The sequence below is a fragment of the Saccopteryx leptura genome, chromosome 13, assembly GCF_036850995.1.
Source record: "Saccopteryx leptura isolate mSacLep1 chromosome 13, mSacLep1_pri_phased_curated, whole genome shotgun sequence".
NCBI classification, from domain to species: Eukaryota; Metazoa; Chordata; class Mammalia; order Chiroptera; family Emballonuridae; genus Saccopteryx; species Saccopteryx leptura.
The window spans coordinates 45,660,835-45,675,369 of NC_089515.1; the positions used below are offsets into that span (position 1 = coordinate 45,660,835).

General features: G+C 44.6%; 1 protein-coding gene across 3 annotated transcripts in view; it reads left to right on the forward strand.

The window, feature by feature from the left end:
• Positions 1-2,179: 2,179 nt before the first annotated feature.
• Positions 2,180-14,535, forward strand: part of DET1 (DET1 partner of COP1 E3 ubiquitin ligase) — a 46,723-nt gene continuing 34,367 nt past the window's right edge. For all 3 annotated transcript variants that reach the window (XM_066355628.1, XM_066355629.1, XM_066355627.1), the window contains exons 1-3: positions 2,180-2,304; positions 6,588-7,680; positions 12,510-12,697. In XM_066355628.1, coding sequence (XP_066211725.1) covers positions 6,598-7,680; positions 12,510-12,697 — 1,271 coding nt within the window. In that variant the 5' untranslated portion in view covers positions 2,180-2,304; positions 6,588-6,597. The remainder of the gene's footprint in view (positions 2,305-6,587; positions 7,681-12,509; positions 12,698-14,535) is intronic.

Genomic DNA, 14,535 nt, shown 5'->3' on the forward strand with positions numbered 1-14,535 from the left:
GCACATGTGGGAATCTGTCTCTGTATCTCCCCTTCTCTCACTTGAAAAAGAAGAAGAAAAAAAAACCCCTTGAGGATCAATAGTTGCAATATAGAAATGGTCCCTGGCCTTGTGGAGCTGATTTCAAATGTAGCCCAATCCAAATATCCTATTATTTTTTGAACAAAAGCATTCACAGTTACTTAGGCCAAATATCTTGGGATATCTTTGCCTCTTCTCCTTCTTTCTGTCACACTGCTTATCCAATTCATTAGCAAGTCCTGTTGACTCCACCTTCAGTATATATTTGAAATCTGACCACTTCTCACCGCCTCCACCTCTCTCACTCCAATCCAGGCCACCATCATCTCTTGCCTGAACTATTGCAGTAGGTTCCTGGCTGGTCTTTCAATAGTACCCTCTCCCTGTGGCAGCCACAGTAAACCTTCTAAAACATGAGTCTGCCTGATGGGATAGCTCAGTTGGTTAGAGCATCATCCAGACATGCCAAGGTTGTGGGTTTGATCCCTGGTCAGGGCACATACAATGAGCCTGACCAGGTGGTGGCACAATGAAAGGAACGTTGGCCTGGGACGCCAAGGACGCAAGTTTGAAACCCTGAGGTTGCCAGCTTGAGCATGGGCTCTTCTGGCTTGAGCACAGACTCACCAGCTTGAGCGTAGGGTTGCTGGCTTGAGCATGGGATCTTAGATATGACCCCATGGTCGCCGGCTTGAGCCCAAGGTCTTTGGCTTGAGCGAGGGGTCATTGGCACGGCTGGAGCCCCCGGGTTAAGGCACATATGAGAAAGTAATCAATGAATAACTAAGGAACTGCAATGAAGAATTGATGCTTCTAATCTGTCTCCCTTCCTGTCTGTCCCTCTCTCTCTCTTCCTCTCTCTCTTGCTAAAAAAATTAAAAAATAAAAAATCAACCAATGAGCCTGACCTGTGGTGGCGCAGTGGATAAAGCGTCGACCTGGAAATGCTGAGGTCGCCGGTTCGAAACCCTGGGCTTGCCTGGTCAAGGCACATATGGGAGTTGATGCTTCCAGCTCCTCCCCCTTCTCTCTCTCCCTCTCTCTCTCCTCTCTAAAATGAATAAATAAATTTAAAAAAAATAAAAAAAAAAATCAACCAATGAATGCATAACAACAGCAATGTTTCTCTTTCTCACTCTCTATCTCCCTTTCTGCTTTTCTATCTCTAAAATCAATAAATAAACTTAAATAAAATAAAGCATGAGTCTTCTTACCTTATTCCTCTGCTCAAAGCCAACCCTGGGCTCTTTTATTTAAAAAAAGAATAATTTTAAATTTATTGTGTTAACATGGTTTCAAGCGTCCCACTCAATATAACGCCTTCTACCCTCCCCCCCTGTAAAAAAATTATTGAATTTATTGGGGTGACCTTGGTTAATAAAATTATACAGATTTTAGGTGTACAATTCTATAATATATAATCTGTATATTGTATTGTATTTTTACCACCTCATGTCAAATCTCCATCCCCTGCCCTTGGCTCTTGATTTCATTCCGAATTGAAGGCGTAAAACAAATAAAATCGGATGGTGATGAGTGCTATGGAGAAGTAGTGTGATGACAGTGGAAGGACAGCCGGCAAGAAAGGCCATTGAAAAGATGACATTTGTGCTGAGCCCTGAATGCTCTGGAAGCTGACGGAAAGATTGGGGGGCAGGCAGGCTATCCAGAAATAGGACAAAGCAGAGGTTTCAAGGGAGGAACGGGGTTGTAAGAGACTGAATGAATAACGTAAGGAAAAGTAAAGGTTATTTAGTGCAAGAAGATTTTACTGCACGCCCACTGTGTGTATTGGGAAATGTATTAGGCACTGAGAGTGCGGGGGTCAGTACAGCCCTTAAAGTGCTCACTGTCTAGAGAGAGACAACAGATAGTTTCTCATCTATTGAAATGGCGCATCTAATCAAGAGATGAAAAAATAATTTTTATATCTGTTTTTGCAAATGTGTCCAGCAAGGCGCAGAGACATTGCCAGAGGAGCTCACCGACTTGCGCTGGTTAGGGCGCCGAGTTAATTTTTTCCTTCGCAGTCACTGGGCCTCTATGGCTTTGCTGCCCCTCCGGACACCAGGGTGCGCTGTTACAGCTCTGAGGACCGGCCGGACGGTGCCGCGCTGTTCCCAGGTCGCGTATCGCTGTGCCTCACTTCCGGTGGCTAGCGGAAGCCGGGGCCTGAGGTGACGGGCGCGGGGTCCAGAGGCATGGCGGGGGCGGGGCTGGGGGAGGCGCGCGCAGTGTCGGCTGGGGCGTCCCTAGCCCCGGCCCTTTGAGCCGGACCGCCAGGTGAGGATTTCTCTTTCCTAAGCCCAGCCTCCAAGGCCGTCAGGCCCTCCCCGAGGCCTCCTCAGGTTACCGCTCTGGGGCTGTCCCCGCAGGACTGAGGCTCCGCGGCCCTCGCCCTCCCTCAGATGTCCCTTCCCCTTAGGCTCCGCCCCGGGCTTTTCTTTCCGGGGGCGCCCCCTTGGGGGGGGGGCTGTACCCACATCTCTATCCTGCCCATTTTGGAAGCCGTCCCAAGCAGTTGAGGGATGTGTGCACCTGCCCCCTTGGGGAAACTGAGACCCAGCCAAGGGCAGAGGACTCGCTTAGTACCGCGAAATGAGCGGCCCGGCCGAGCCAGGCTTGCTTTCGTGCCGTCAATAACGTACAGAACGCATACTGTAGGCCAGCCCAGCGCTGAGCTCTGCGGGAACTGAGAGGACTTTCAGACGACGTCAGTAGGCATGGTGACTTCCTGTCTGGAGAGGACGGTGTAGTCGGGGGGCCCAACAGTAAGCACAGAACCATGCAAGTGAATACAGATTCAGACTGTGACCATTGCTGGGGAGAAGACAGACACAAAAGACTAGAACGGGAGGCCAGTGTTAGGTCGGGCGGTCCCAGAAGACTGCTTGAAGGAGACAAACACTTAAGCTGCAACTTGAGGAATTATGGTGAAGGCCTGAGGAAGCCCATCCTAGGCAGAGGGAACAGCCTCCGTGGATACTCGAGTCGGGAAAGAACTTGGCCTGACGCAGGTCCAGGGTTCAGGAAGGGAGGCTTAGGATGGGTCGGTACTGTGATGGGAATACAGAATGTAACGTTGTGGACCGGGCAGGAACGCACTCAGCACTTATGCCATAGACATAAATAAAAGGCAGAGTTGCAAGCGTGGTAAGTGGTAGGAAGGGGAGGTATGGCTGGGATATTTGTTTTATCTAATGGGAAGGTGAAGGAAGACTTCTCCGAGCAGGGATGGTTAAGCTGGTATCAGAAATAGAAGTTAACTCAGAAAAGGGTGAAGAGCTTTTTTAGGTTGAGGTTAATGGCAAGTGCCAAGGTTCTGAGGCAGGAGGTGGACATCTGTTGAAGAAATGGTTAGAGTAAAATGGCAAATGAGGCTGGAGAGGCAGAGCTGCGATCTGGTTGTCACGTTAAGGATTTTGATCTTGTCGTCAGGAGCAATGGGCAGATACTGACCTGTTTTTTTTCTTTTCTTTTCTTTTCTTTTTTCCGAAGCTGGAAACGGGGAGGCAGTCAGACAGACTCCCGCATGCGCCCGACCGGAATTCACCCGGCACGCCCACCAGGGGGCGATGCTCTGCCCCTCCGGGGCGTCGCTCTGTCGCGACCAGAGCAATTCTAGCGCCTGAGGCAGAGGCCACAGAGCCATCCCCAGCGCCCGGGCCATCTTTTGCTCCAGTGGAGCCTCGGCTGCGGGAGGGGAAGAGAGAGACAGAGAGGAAGGAGAGGGGGAGGGGTGGAGAAGCAGATGGGCGCTTCTCCTGTGTGCCCTGGTGGGGAATCAAACCAAGGACTCCTACACCCCAGGCCGACGCTCTACCGCTGAGCCAACTGGCCAGGGCCTACTGACCTGTTTTAATACATTTTGGAGAGAATGTGACTACAAAAGCATTTTAAAAAGATCTGTCTGGCTGTTGAATGGATTGGCGGTGGACAAGAGTGGATTTAGGGAGACCAGTAATGTAGAGGTGAAATGGACACCAATATTTTTTTATTTATTCACTTGAGAGAGAGAGAGAGAGAAGGGGGCGAGAAGCAGGAAGCATCAACTCCCATATGTGCCTTGACCAGACAAGCCCAGGGTTTCAAACTGGCGATCTCAGCATTCCAGGTCAACACTTTATCCACTGCACCACCACAAGCCAGGCATGAATTTTCTTAGAATTAAACATTTACTTTGCTTAAAATGATGAGTGTGATTTACTCATCATAGAGGTATGCATATTTTTAATGGGATTATATAGAATATATTCTTATATAAGACATTTAAAACAAATCTTCGAAGGAGACAGAATTAAATACTGTAAACACCCCATTGTGTGTATGTTTTTATTTCTAAAATACAGGTTGGGTCCAGTAACTCTCTGCTCACAGCCTGTAGTAGCTTGTGTGGCATGACATGCAAAGTCTTTTCCAATCTGGCTCTAATCTGCTTTTCTACGTTTCGCTCACCATTCACTCTTATGTGCTCTGACTACTTAGAATTATTCTGATTCCCAAATGTGTCATGCTCTATTCTTTCTTTCTAAGGTATTTTTTAGATTATCTTTTTTTTTTTTTTGTACTTTTCCGAAGCTGGAATCGGGGAGGCAATCAGACAGACTCCCACATGCGCCCAACCGGGATCCACCCGGCATGCCCACCAAGGGGCGATGCTCTGCCCATCTTGGGGCGTCGCTCTGCCACAATCAGAGCCATTCTAGCACTTGAGGCAGAGGCCACAGAGCCATCCTCAGTGCCCTGGCCAACCCTGCTCCTGTGGAGCTTTGGCTGTGGGAGGGGACGAGAGAAAGACAGAGAGGAAGGAGAGGGGGAGGGATGGAGAAGCAGATAGGCGCTTCTCCTGTTGCCCTGGCCGGGAATTGAACCCGGAACTCCTGCACGCCAGGCCAACGCTCTACCACTGAGCCAACCGGCCAGGGCCGTAGATTATCTTCTTTTTGAAAATTTCCTCTTTTACTTTGCTAACACATTCTTTATCCTTCAAGACCCATGTCAAATGTTGCTTCCAGCTTTCATTTAGCATATTGATGAGTACTTACTGTGCCTCAGGCACTGCCCTAGGTGCTTGGGGATGCAGCAAGGAATTAGACTAGGTAAACAAATAAGTTAATTTCAGAAAGTGATAAGGGCTGAGGAAAGTAAAACGGTAAAATGATAGATTAATGTGGATGGAAAAATGCACTACTTTTGGTAAGACAGGGAAAGAGTTCTGAAGAGTTGCTACTTTACCTGAGATTTGAATGATGAAACAGGCAGCTCTTTCAACACTTTAAAAATCTTGACCCACTTCCTTCTGGCGTCCATTGTGTCTGGTGAGAAATCCACAAGCATTTGTTGTTCCCTGTAAGTAATGTATTACTTGGTTGCTTTCAAGATTTTTACTTTGTGTTTTAGTTTTCCACTGTTTGACAATAATGTGTTTGGGCATGGATTTCTTTGGATTTATTATGTTTGGAGTTTTCTGAACTTCTTGAATCTCAGGCTTATAAAAATGAAGGTTTACTTCTGAACTTCTTGAATCTCAGGCTTATAAAAAATAGGTTTAGGCCCTGGCCGGTTGGCTCAGTGTTAGAGCATCGGCCTGGCGTGCAGAGGTCCCGGGTTCGATTCCCGGCCCGGGCACACAGGAGAGGCACCCATCTGCCTCTCCACCCCTCCCCCTCTCCTTCCTCTCTGTCTCTCTCTTCCCCTCCCGCAGCGAGGTTCCATTGGAGCAAAGATGGCCCGGGTGCTGGGGATGGCTCCTTGGCCTCTGCCCCAGGCGCTAGAGTGGCTCTGGTCGCGGTAGAGCGATGCCCAGAGGGGCAGAGCATCGCCCCCTGGTGGGCAGAGCATCGCTCCCTGGTGGGCGTGCCGGGTGGATCCCGGTCGGGCACATGCGGGAGTCTGTCTGACTGTCTCTCCTGGTTTCCAGATTCAGAAAAATACAAAAAAAAAAAAAAAAATAGGTTTACTCCCTATTCTATTCCATTGGTATGTTGTCTATCTTTAGCCAGTACCACACTTTTAGATTACTGCAGCTTTATAATATACTTTGAAATCAGGATGTGTGTGTCCTCCATCTTCATTCTTTTACAAAACTGGTCTTTTGGGATTTCTTGAGATGACGTGTATTTTAGGATGCATTTTTCTATTTTTGCAAAAAAAAGCTTTTCGATCTTGATATGGGTTACATTGAGTATGTAGACTGCTTTGGGTAGTATGGACATTTTAACAGACCAATAAGTGTATATATTTTTAATGAATATGCATTGAATGTGACTCTTACATTGAACAAAGATGATGCAGTTCTAGGTTTTTTCTGTTGATTATTCCCAACAGTTAAGCATGCTTTGAAGATATTCCAGTTGAATTAGGTAAAATTAGGTAAACTTCTCATAAACTAGTTTCTACTCTTGGAAGAGTGGGGTCCACTTCCTGATTATAATCTGCGAAAAAGAAATGTTGATCGTGGTCATCTTGTGAGCTTCTAGGTTCAGGGTTGAAGGAGGGAAATCTGTTTGACTTGTATATGTTTTGGTGACTTGTTTTATTTTCTTCTTCTTGACTTTGCTTTGTAGAGATGTGATAATGGATCATCATGTTTCCACTATTAAACCTCGAAGAATCCAGAACCAAAATGTCATTCACCGCTTGGAACGCCGGCGGATCAGTTCAGGCAAGGCGGGCACCCACTGGCATCAGGTCCGAGTGTTCCACCAGAATGTCTTCCCCAACTTCACAGTTGTCAACGTTGAAAAGCCGCCTTGTTTCTTGCGTAAATTCTCACCGGACGGACGCTACTTTATTGCTTTCTCTTCGGACCAGACATCTCTTGAAATCTATGAGTACCAGGGCTGCCAAGCAGCTGAGGACCTCCTGCAGGGCTACGAGGGGGAGATCCTGTCCAATGGCAATGACCAGAGGTCTGTTAACATCCGCGGCCGGCTCTTTGAGCGGTTTTTTGTCCTGCTGCATATCACCAACGTAGCAGCCAATGGTGAGCACCTGAACCGGGAGTGTAGCCTCTTCACTGACGACTGCCGCTGTGTCATCGTGGGCTCGGCTGCCTACCTCCCGGACGAGCCTCACCCTCCTTTTTACGAGGTCTATCGGAACAGTGAATCTGTGACCCCCAACCCGCGGTCCCCTCTGGAGGACTATTCCCTGCACATCATTGACCTTCACACTGGCCGCTTATGTGATACACGCACCTTCAAGTGTGATAAGGTGGTCCTGTCACACAACCAAGGGCTGTACCTGTACAAAAACATCCTGGCCATCTTGTCAGTGCAGCAGCAGACTATCCATGTCTTCCAGGTGACTCCGGAAGGCACGTTCATTGACGTGAGGACCATCGGCCGCTTCTGCTACGAGGATGACCTGCTCACCGTGTCAGCTGTCTTCCCTGAGGTCCAGCGGGACAGCCAGACGGGCATGGCGAACCCTTTCAGGGACCCCTTCATCAACTCCCTGAAGCACCGGCTGCTCGTGTACTTGTGGCGCCGGGCAGAGCAGGATGGGAGCGCGATGGCCAAGAGGCGCTTCTTCCAGTATTTTGACCAGCTGCGGCAGCTGCGCATGTGGAAGATGCAGCTCCTGGACGAGAACCATCTGTTCATCAAGTACACCAGTGAGGACGTGGTGACCCTGAGGGTCACAGATCCGTCACAGGTACGAGGCGCTCCCCTGCCCGGCCCCTCCACTCTCCTTGGCGGAAGGTGACGGTTTTTCTTCCTGCATATTAGCCAACCTCTCAGAAATACACATTTTATGTAGTCTTAAGCTTTTGTTATTCTAGGGCTCAGTCGAACTTAAAACAGCACCATTTTTCTCTGGTCACATATATTTATTTGGATAAATGGGAGCTAAATCTCAAGCTATTGACTTGTAGATAGTCACCTCTGTGATTATTACCCTCTGCCTTCTGCAGAACACTTTGAGGACCCTTGAGGTGGAAGCCCAAATGCCACAAGGTCCGGTTGTGGATTCCCTATGGATAATCCTGCCTTGGTTTTGTAAGACTGCTTGTTGTCCTGTTTAGTTCTGCCAATAAGAATGGGCCCAATCGTGAAGGGGATTATTTTTTTGAGTTCGTTTTCTAATAATCCCCTTCACGATTGCAACAAAAAAAAATAAAATACCTAGGAATAAACATAACAAAGAATGTAAAGGACCTATATAATGAAAATTACAAAGCATTGTTAAGGGAAATCGAAAAAGATACAATGAGATGGAAAAATATTCCTTGTTCTTGGATAGGAAGAATAAATATAATCAAAATGGCCATATTACCCAAAGCAATATACAAATTTAATGCAATTCCCATCAAAATTCCTATGAGATTTTTTAAAGAAATGGAACAAAAAATCATCAGATTTATATGGAACTATAAAAAACCCCGAATAGCCAAAACAATCCTAAAGAAAAAGAATGAAGCTGGGGGCATTACAATACCTGACTTTAAACTATATTATAGGGCCACAATAATCAAAACAGCATGGTATTGGCAGAAAAATAGACACTCAGACCAATGGAACAGAATAGAAAGCCCAGAAATAAAACCACATATATATGGTCAAATAATCTTTGATAAAGGGGCCAACAACACACAATGGAGAAAAGAAAGCCTCTTCAACAAATGGTGTTGGGAAAACTGGAAAGCCACATGCAAAAGAATGAAACTCGACTACAGCCTGTCCCCGTGTACTAAAATTAATTCAAAATGGATCAAAGACCTAAATATAAGACCTGAAACAATAAAGTACATAGAAGAAGACATAGGTACTAAACTCATGGACCTGGGTTTTAAAGAACATTTTATGAACTTGACTCCAATGGCAAGAGAAGTGAAGGCAAAGATAAATGAATGGGACTACATCAGAATAAAAAGTTTTTGCTCAGCAAGAGAAACTGATATAAAAATAAACAGACAGCCAACTAAATGGGAAATGATATTTTCAAACAACAGCTCAGATAAGGGCCTAATTTCCAAAATTTACAAAGAACTCATAAAACTCAACAACAAACAAACAAACAATCCAATAAAAAAATGGGAAGAAGACATGAATAGACACTTCTCCCAGGAAGAGATACAAATGGCCAACAGATATATGAAAAAATGCTCAGCTTCATTAGTTATTAGGGAAATGCAAATCAAAACTACAATGAGATACCACCTCACCCCTGTTAGATTAGCTATGATCAACAAGACGGGTAATAGCAAATGTTGGAGAGGCTGTGGAGAAAAAGGAACCCTCATTCACTGTTGGTGGGACTGTAAAGTAGTACAACCATTATGGAGGAAAGTATGGTGGTTCCTCAAAAAACTGCAAATAGAACTACCTTATGACCCAGCAATCCCTCTACTGGGTATATACCCCAAAACCTCAGAAACATTGATACGTGAAGACACATGTAGCCCCATGTTCATTGCAGCACTGTTCACAGTGGCCAAGACATGGAAACAACCAAAAAGCCCTTCAATAGAAGACTGGATAAAGAAGATGTGGCACATATACACTATGGAATACTACTCAGCCATAAGAAACGATGACATCAGATCATTTACAGCAAAATGGTGGGATCTTGATAACATTATAAGGAGTGAAATAAGTAAATCAGAAAAAAACAAGAACTACATGATTCCATACATTGGTGGAACATAAAAATGAGACTAAGAGACATGGACAAGAGTGTGGTGGTTACCAGGGGTGGGGGGAGGGAGGACAGGGGGAGAGTTAGGGGGAGGGGGAGGGGCACAGAGAACTAGATAGAGGGTGGCGAAGGACAATCTGACTTTGGGCGAGGGGTATGCAACATAATTTAATGACAAAATAACCTAGACATGTTTTCTTTGAATATATGTACCCTGATTTATTAATGTCATCCCATTACCATTAATAAAAATTTATTTAAAAAAAAAAAAAAAAAAAAAAAAAAAAGAATGGGCCCACCATAAAAAAAAAGAAAGTCCTCTAAAAACCTAGCCTCTCTTTTCTGCTTAAATGGTCCATGTCAATGTACTTCAGAAAGGCTTCTTTAAAATATAACTAATAGGATGCCTGACCTGTGGTGGCACAGTGGATAAAGCGTCGACCTGGAAATGCTGAGGTCACCTGTTCAAGACCCTAGACTTGCCCAGTCAAGGCACATACAAGAAGCAAGGTGATGCTTCCTGCTCCCCCCCACCATCCTTTCTCTCTCTCTCTCTCTCTCCTCTCTAAAATTAATAAATTAAATAGTAAAACAACAACAACAAAAACTAATAGTCAATTTCATTTGACAGAGTTAAGTTTTATGAGTTTACCTTGACCTTGTCCACGTGCTGAAAGGTAGATTATAGAACAGGAAAAGGTCAATAGGAAGCCCAATTTTGAATCATCAGGTCCTGAGGTGTTTTTAGATGGGGTGAATGATGTTGGTAGGGGAGAGAGGCATTTCTCAGATGGGGATAAGATGTTGGTGAGAACATGGAAACCTCTAAGACTCGAGGATTGAAACATCGTGTTGAAATCCAGAGTAATCTGGGTTCTCCATTTCAGTGTAGCCTGAGGAAGAGCCCACCTTTCTGTGCCTTTGCCCCCATTCTCCTGTTTCCATATTGTCTCCTTAGATGCTAGTGGTGAAATTCTGGATAGAGAGCTAACCAATAAGCCACCAAGTCATCTGAGTTTGGTATCCCTTAGTGACCTGCAGCCGATTCTACCATTAAGAGAGATTGTACAGGGCATTGTCTCCTAACACCTTACCAACCATCTGTGGTAAAAGGTTTTCTGACATTTTTCTTCTGAGTCGTAATTTATGATGTCTTTTAAAAAGTGGGGGTACTGTGGTTTAGAGATAATTTTTTTCTGGATTCTTTTTCTTACCTGTCAGTGATGAAGTCACCCATGGAGCCATCAAGGGTAAGTGTCTAGTTCATCCTGTGTGTCATGGGAGATTGGCGGTGAAGCCCTTGTCTTCTGTACCCGCCTGTCCTGTATTTTCCAATCTGTCCTGGAGGGAAGCTTAATAGATGTCTGTGTAATTCTATATTCTCCTAGTTACGATGAGTCCTGGTGGAGCCCTGATAGGATCAAGGTGTTATCCAGGTCTATAGAAAGGCCATGAGTCAATCTTTTATTTAGGTTTGATCTGTAATTACCTTTTTGTTTTGGAGGGAACAAGGTGTCTGTGATTGCTGCATTTGAGATGATCCTTTTTTCCTTTGCTAAAACATGACTGGTAGAGGTCTGATAGCTATAATAACTTGTAGCCAGAAATGTTACTATGGTTTTGTGCTTTGCTTAACAGAGGTTGTAACTTTAAACCCAGTCTCTCTGCCCTACTTGTCTTTCCCTCCTTCCTCAGTTTAATTTGATAGGTTCCAATAAGATTAATGAGTGAAAAGTGCATCCAAAACAAAGCCTCGCTAATATTAGGGGTATTAGTCTCAGGTTACCCTCCAGCCTCTTTAATTTACAGCCAAATTTAATTTCCAGGGGTTCCCAAAGGTCATGTAATACAAGCTCTGGGAAGGACTAATTACTTGTAAAACAGGTGGGCCAAATGGCTCCAGAAGTTGGTAAGGGAGGTTTAAACTTAATCCTAGGAGGGGGAATACTAATCTCAGTGTTCTGAAAACTTCTAGAGCCCTGTTGGAAGCTTGCGGATTAATTTACACTGTCACATTCACTGTGACAAAAACTGCATTCCTGGTGCTTCCCTGTCAGGCCAAGCAGAGCACTGGGGGTTTAAAGGAAGAGGGCTGGTTACCCAGGGCCCCATTCAGAAAAAGTGGTCACTCGCCACCTGTGGCATTTGAATGCTTTTCAAGTCCTCCCCTGGGGTTTGCTATACATCTGTATCTTACAGATGCCCTCGGCTGAAAGACCATTTATGAAGAAAGCAATGGAACTGCATCTCTGATTTTTCATTTGTTCGGCAGCAGTACCCTGCGTGGTTACAACCTCCTGGGCAGTGTTAGGACACAGTGTACTTACAGCGGCTTTCTGCATGTTAGAAACATTAAGAGGAGAAATAAATACCCCTAAATTGAACTTTCAACTGTACATATACAAGAGAAAATAATTTGTAACAGGTAATTCCAGGCTGCAAATCACTTTCTCAGCAGGAAGGAAAATTAAATCTGGCATTTTAAAAAAAATATTTTTTATCTCTGGGTGGGTGGGGAATGAACAGCTGGAAGGAAATATATTGAATTTGCACAGTTTGAAATGAAACATTGAAAGCCTGTTATACATGTAGTATATGCTGACCAGTTTGGTAATTCTGGCAGCACAGATACGGTGGGAAACCTGGCAACACCCAGCCCTTTGATTAATAAAGCCCACCACGGCCTCGTTCTTTCCCGGAACTGCTTGGAGCCACGTTTTAGCCCTAGAGCTGGGGTGGAAGGGTTTGCGTGCTTCCCTTGGGTAGCTTGAATGTTCAGCTAAGGGGTAAGTTTGTTAGACATGGCGTTATACCCAGCTGTCCCTTAGCTCTCTGTTCTTCCGCAGGCATCTTTCTTTGTGGTGTACAATATGGTGACAACAGAGGTGATCGCTGTGTTTGAGAACACGTCAGATGAGCTTTTGGAGCTCTTTGAGAACTTCTGTGATCTCTTCCGTAACGCTACCCTGCACAGTGAAGTCCAGTTTCCCTGCTCTGCTTCCAGCAACAATTTTGCAAGGCAGATCCAGCGCAGGTAAGCCGTCTCACCAAGATCGACAGGCTTAATTTGTCTTAAAGTTTCTTAATTGGGGTTAGGCCAGTAGTCCTATACTTCAGGAAACCATACTACAATCTTATTCTCCGATTCACACACCTATTCCATCTTCCCCCAGAATTGTATCCTAAGGTAACATATTTTATTAGCCATCTTATATTTTGTTGCATTGAAAATATAATGCATATATAAATTAAAACTACTTTTTATTTCTTGGGAACACATGGCTCTCAATGCTCAATTTTATAGTCTTCAATATCTTGAGACTTGTTTGGAGGTTCTAGCAGGGGAACGCAGCTACTCGTATACCCTTGACCAAAGAACGGTCCTCTCCTCTAGCGGGGAAGGTCGTCCTCTTCGACTGAGCGTGCAGCTTCGGGAGGGACGCACATGGAGCGGTGAGGGAGCAAGGGGACACCCGCCTAGCCAGCCAGATCAACCCTGGCGATCAATGGGGTGACAGATGTCGCAGCCAGATCGCCCTCACATCCTATAGTCTTCAATATCTTTTGGTAAAAAATAAATAATAAGGGCAGGAAATAATCTAAGACAGTTTCCCAATACATACATTTCCAGACTGGCAGGACAACCTAATGGTGCGCTTGGGCTGGCTTGTACTGGTTCGTTTAATGAACTTAAACTTTAATGAATTTTTTAAAGCTGATTGTGAAATATAGCCGTCATTAAAAAAATAATTATTCTCTAGTTATTTCATTATTATTTATGCTCTTGAGAGTATTTGTATCTGTTATATGTATATGGTGAACATACTGTATAGTGATGTGCTATATAGCTTATCTCTTGCCAGCTCCACATTCATGATGTTACATTGGGACTTTGTGGGAAACTGACCACAGCAGGAGGAGGTACACCACAGAAATTTGCAAGTGCTGCAAATCATGACTTTTTTTCTTTTTTTTTTTTTTTTACTTTTTTTCTTTTGAAAAAATAATTATTAAACCTTCATTAGCACATTACTGGATCCATTGAGTGTCTAGTACAGTCAGAGAAAAACAGACCCATACTAAGGTATGTCATCATGAAATTTAGAAACATTGGGGATAAATAGAAAATTATAAAAATTTGCAGAAAAAATATACATCTCACATATAAAAAATAAGTTATCAGCATTGGACTTACCAATAAGAACGTTGAAAGCTTGAAGCCATTGAAATTATGTCCTCAGACGTCTGGAAAGAAATGACTTCTAATATAAAATTCTATGTTCAAATAATTGGTGGAACAAAGACATTTTCAGACATGCTATTTCAAAAAATTACCTCCTATGTATCTTTTCTAAGGAAGCATCTGGAAGATGTATTTTACCAATAAGCACAAAAGAACGGTACAGGAACTAGTTTGACACTGGAGAAAAGCAGAGAGAATTCGAAGGGTGATGGTAAAGGGGTGTTCTAGGATGACAGACTGTGGGCCAGATAAGCTGAAGCGGTGGGTGGAGGTTTCTAAGAAGGATGTACCCCAGGGAATATGAAAATCATCAGAACATTTGGTGGTTTTGGTGTGTTAACAAGAGATCGTCAGTTCTGTTCTAGTAGGGTCAATCAACACAGGCCTCACCGGGGAAGTGATATTTGAGCACAGCTTTTGAAGGAGGTCAGGGAGCAAGCTGTGTGGACATAAGGAGGAAGGGTATACCAAGAAAAGGGAATATAAATCTAAAGGTGGGTCTCGTGCATTTGAGGAACACCAGGGAGGCCATAGTGTCTGGGTGGAGTGAGCAGGAGGCAGAGTATTTAGAGATGGGACCAGGCACATCAGACCAGTCTAAGGCTTTGACTTTAACTGTAGATGAGATC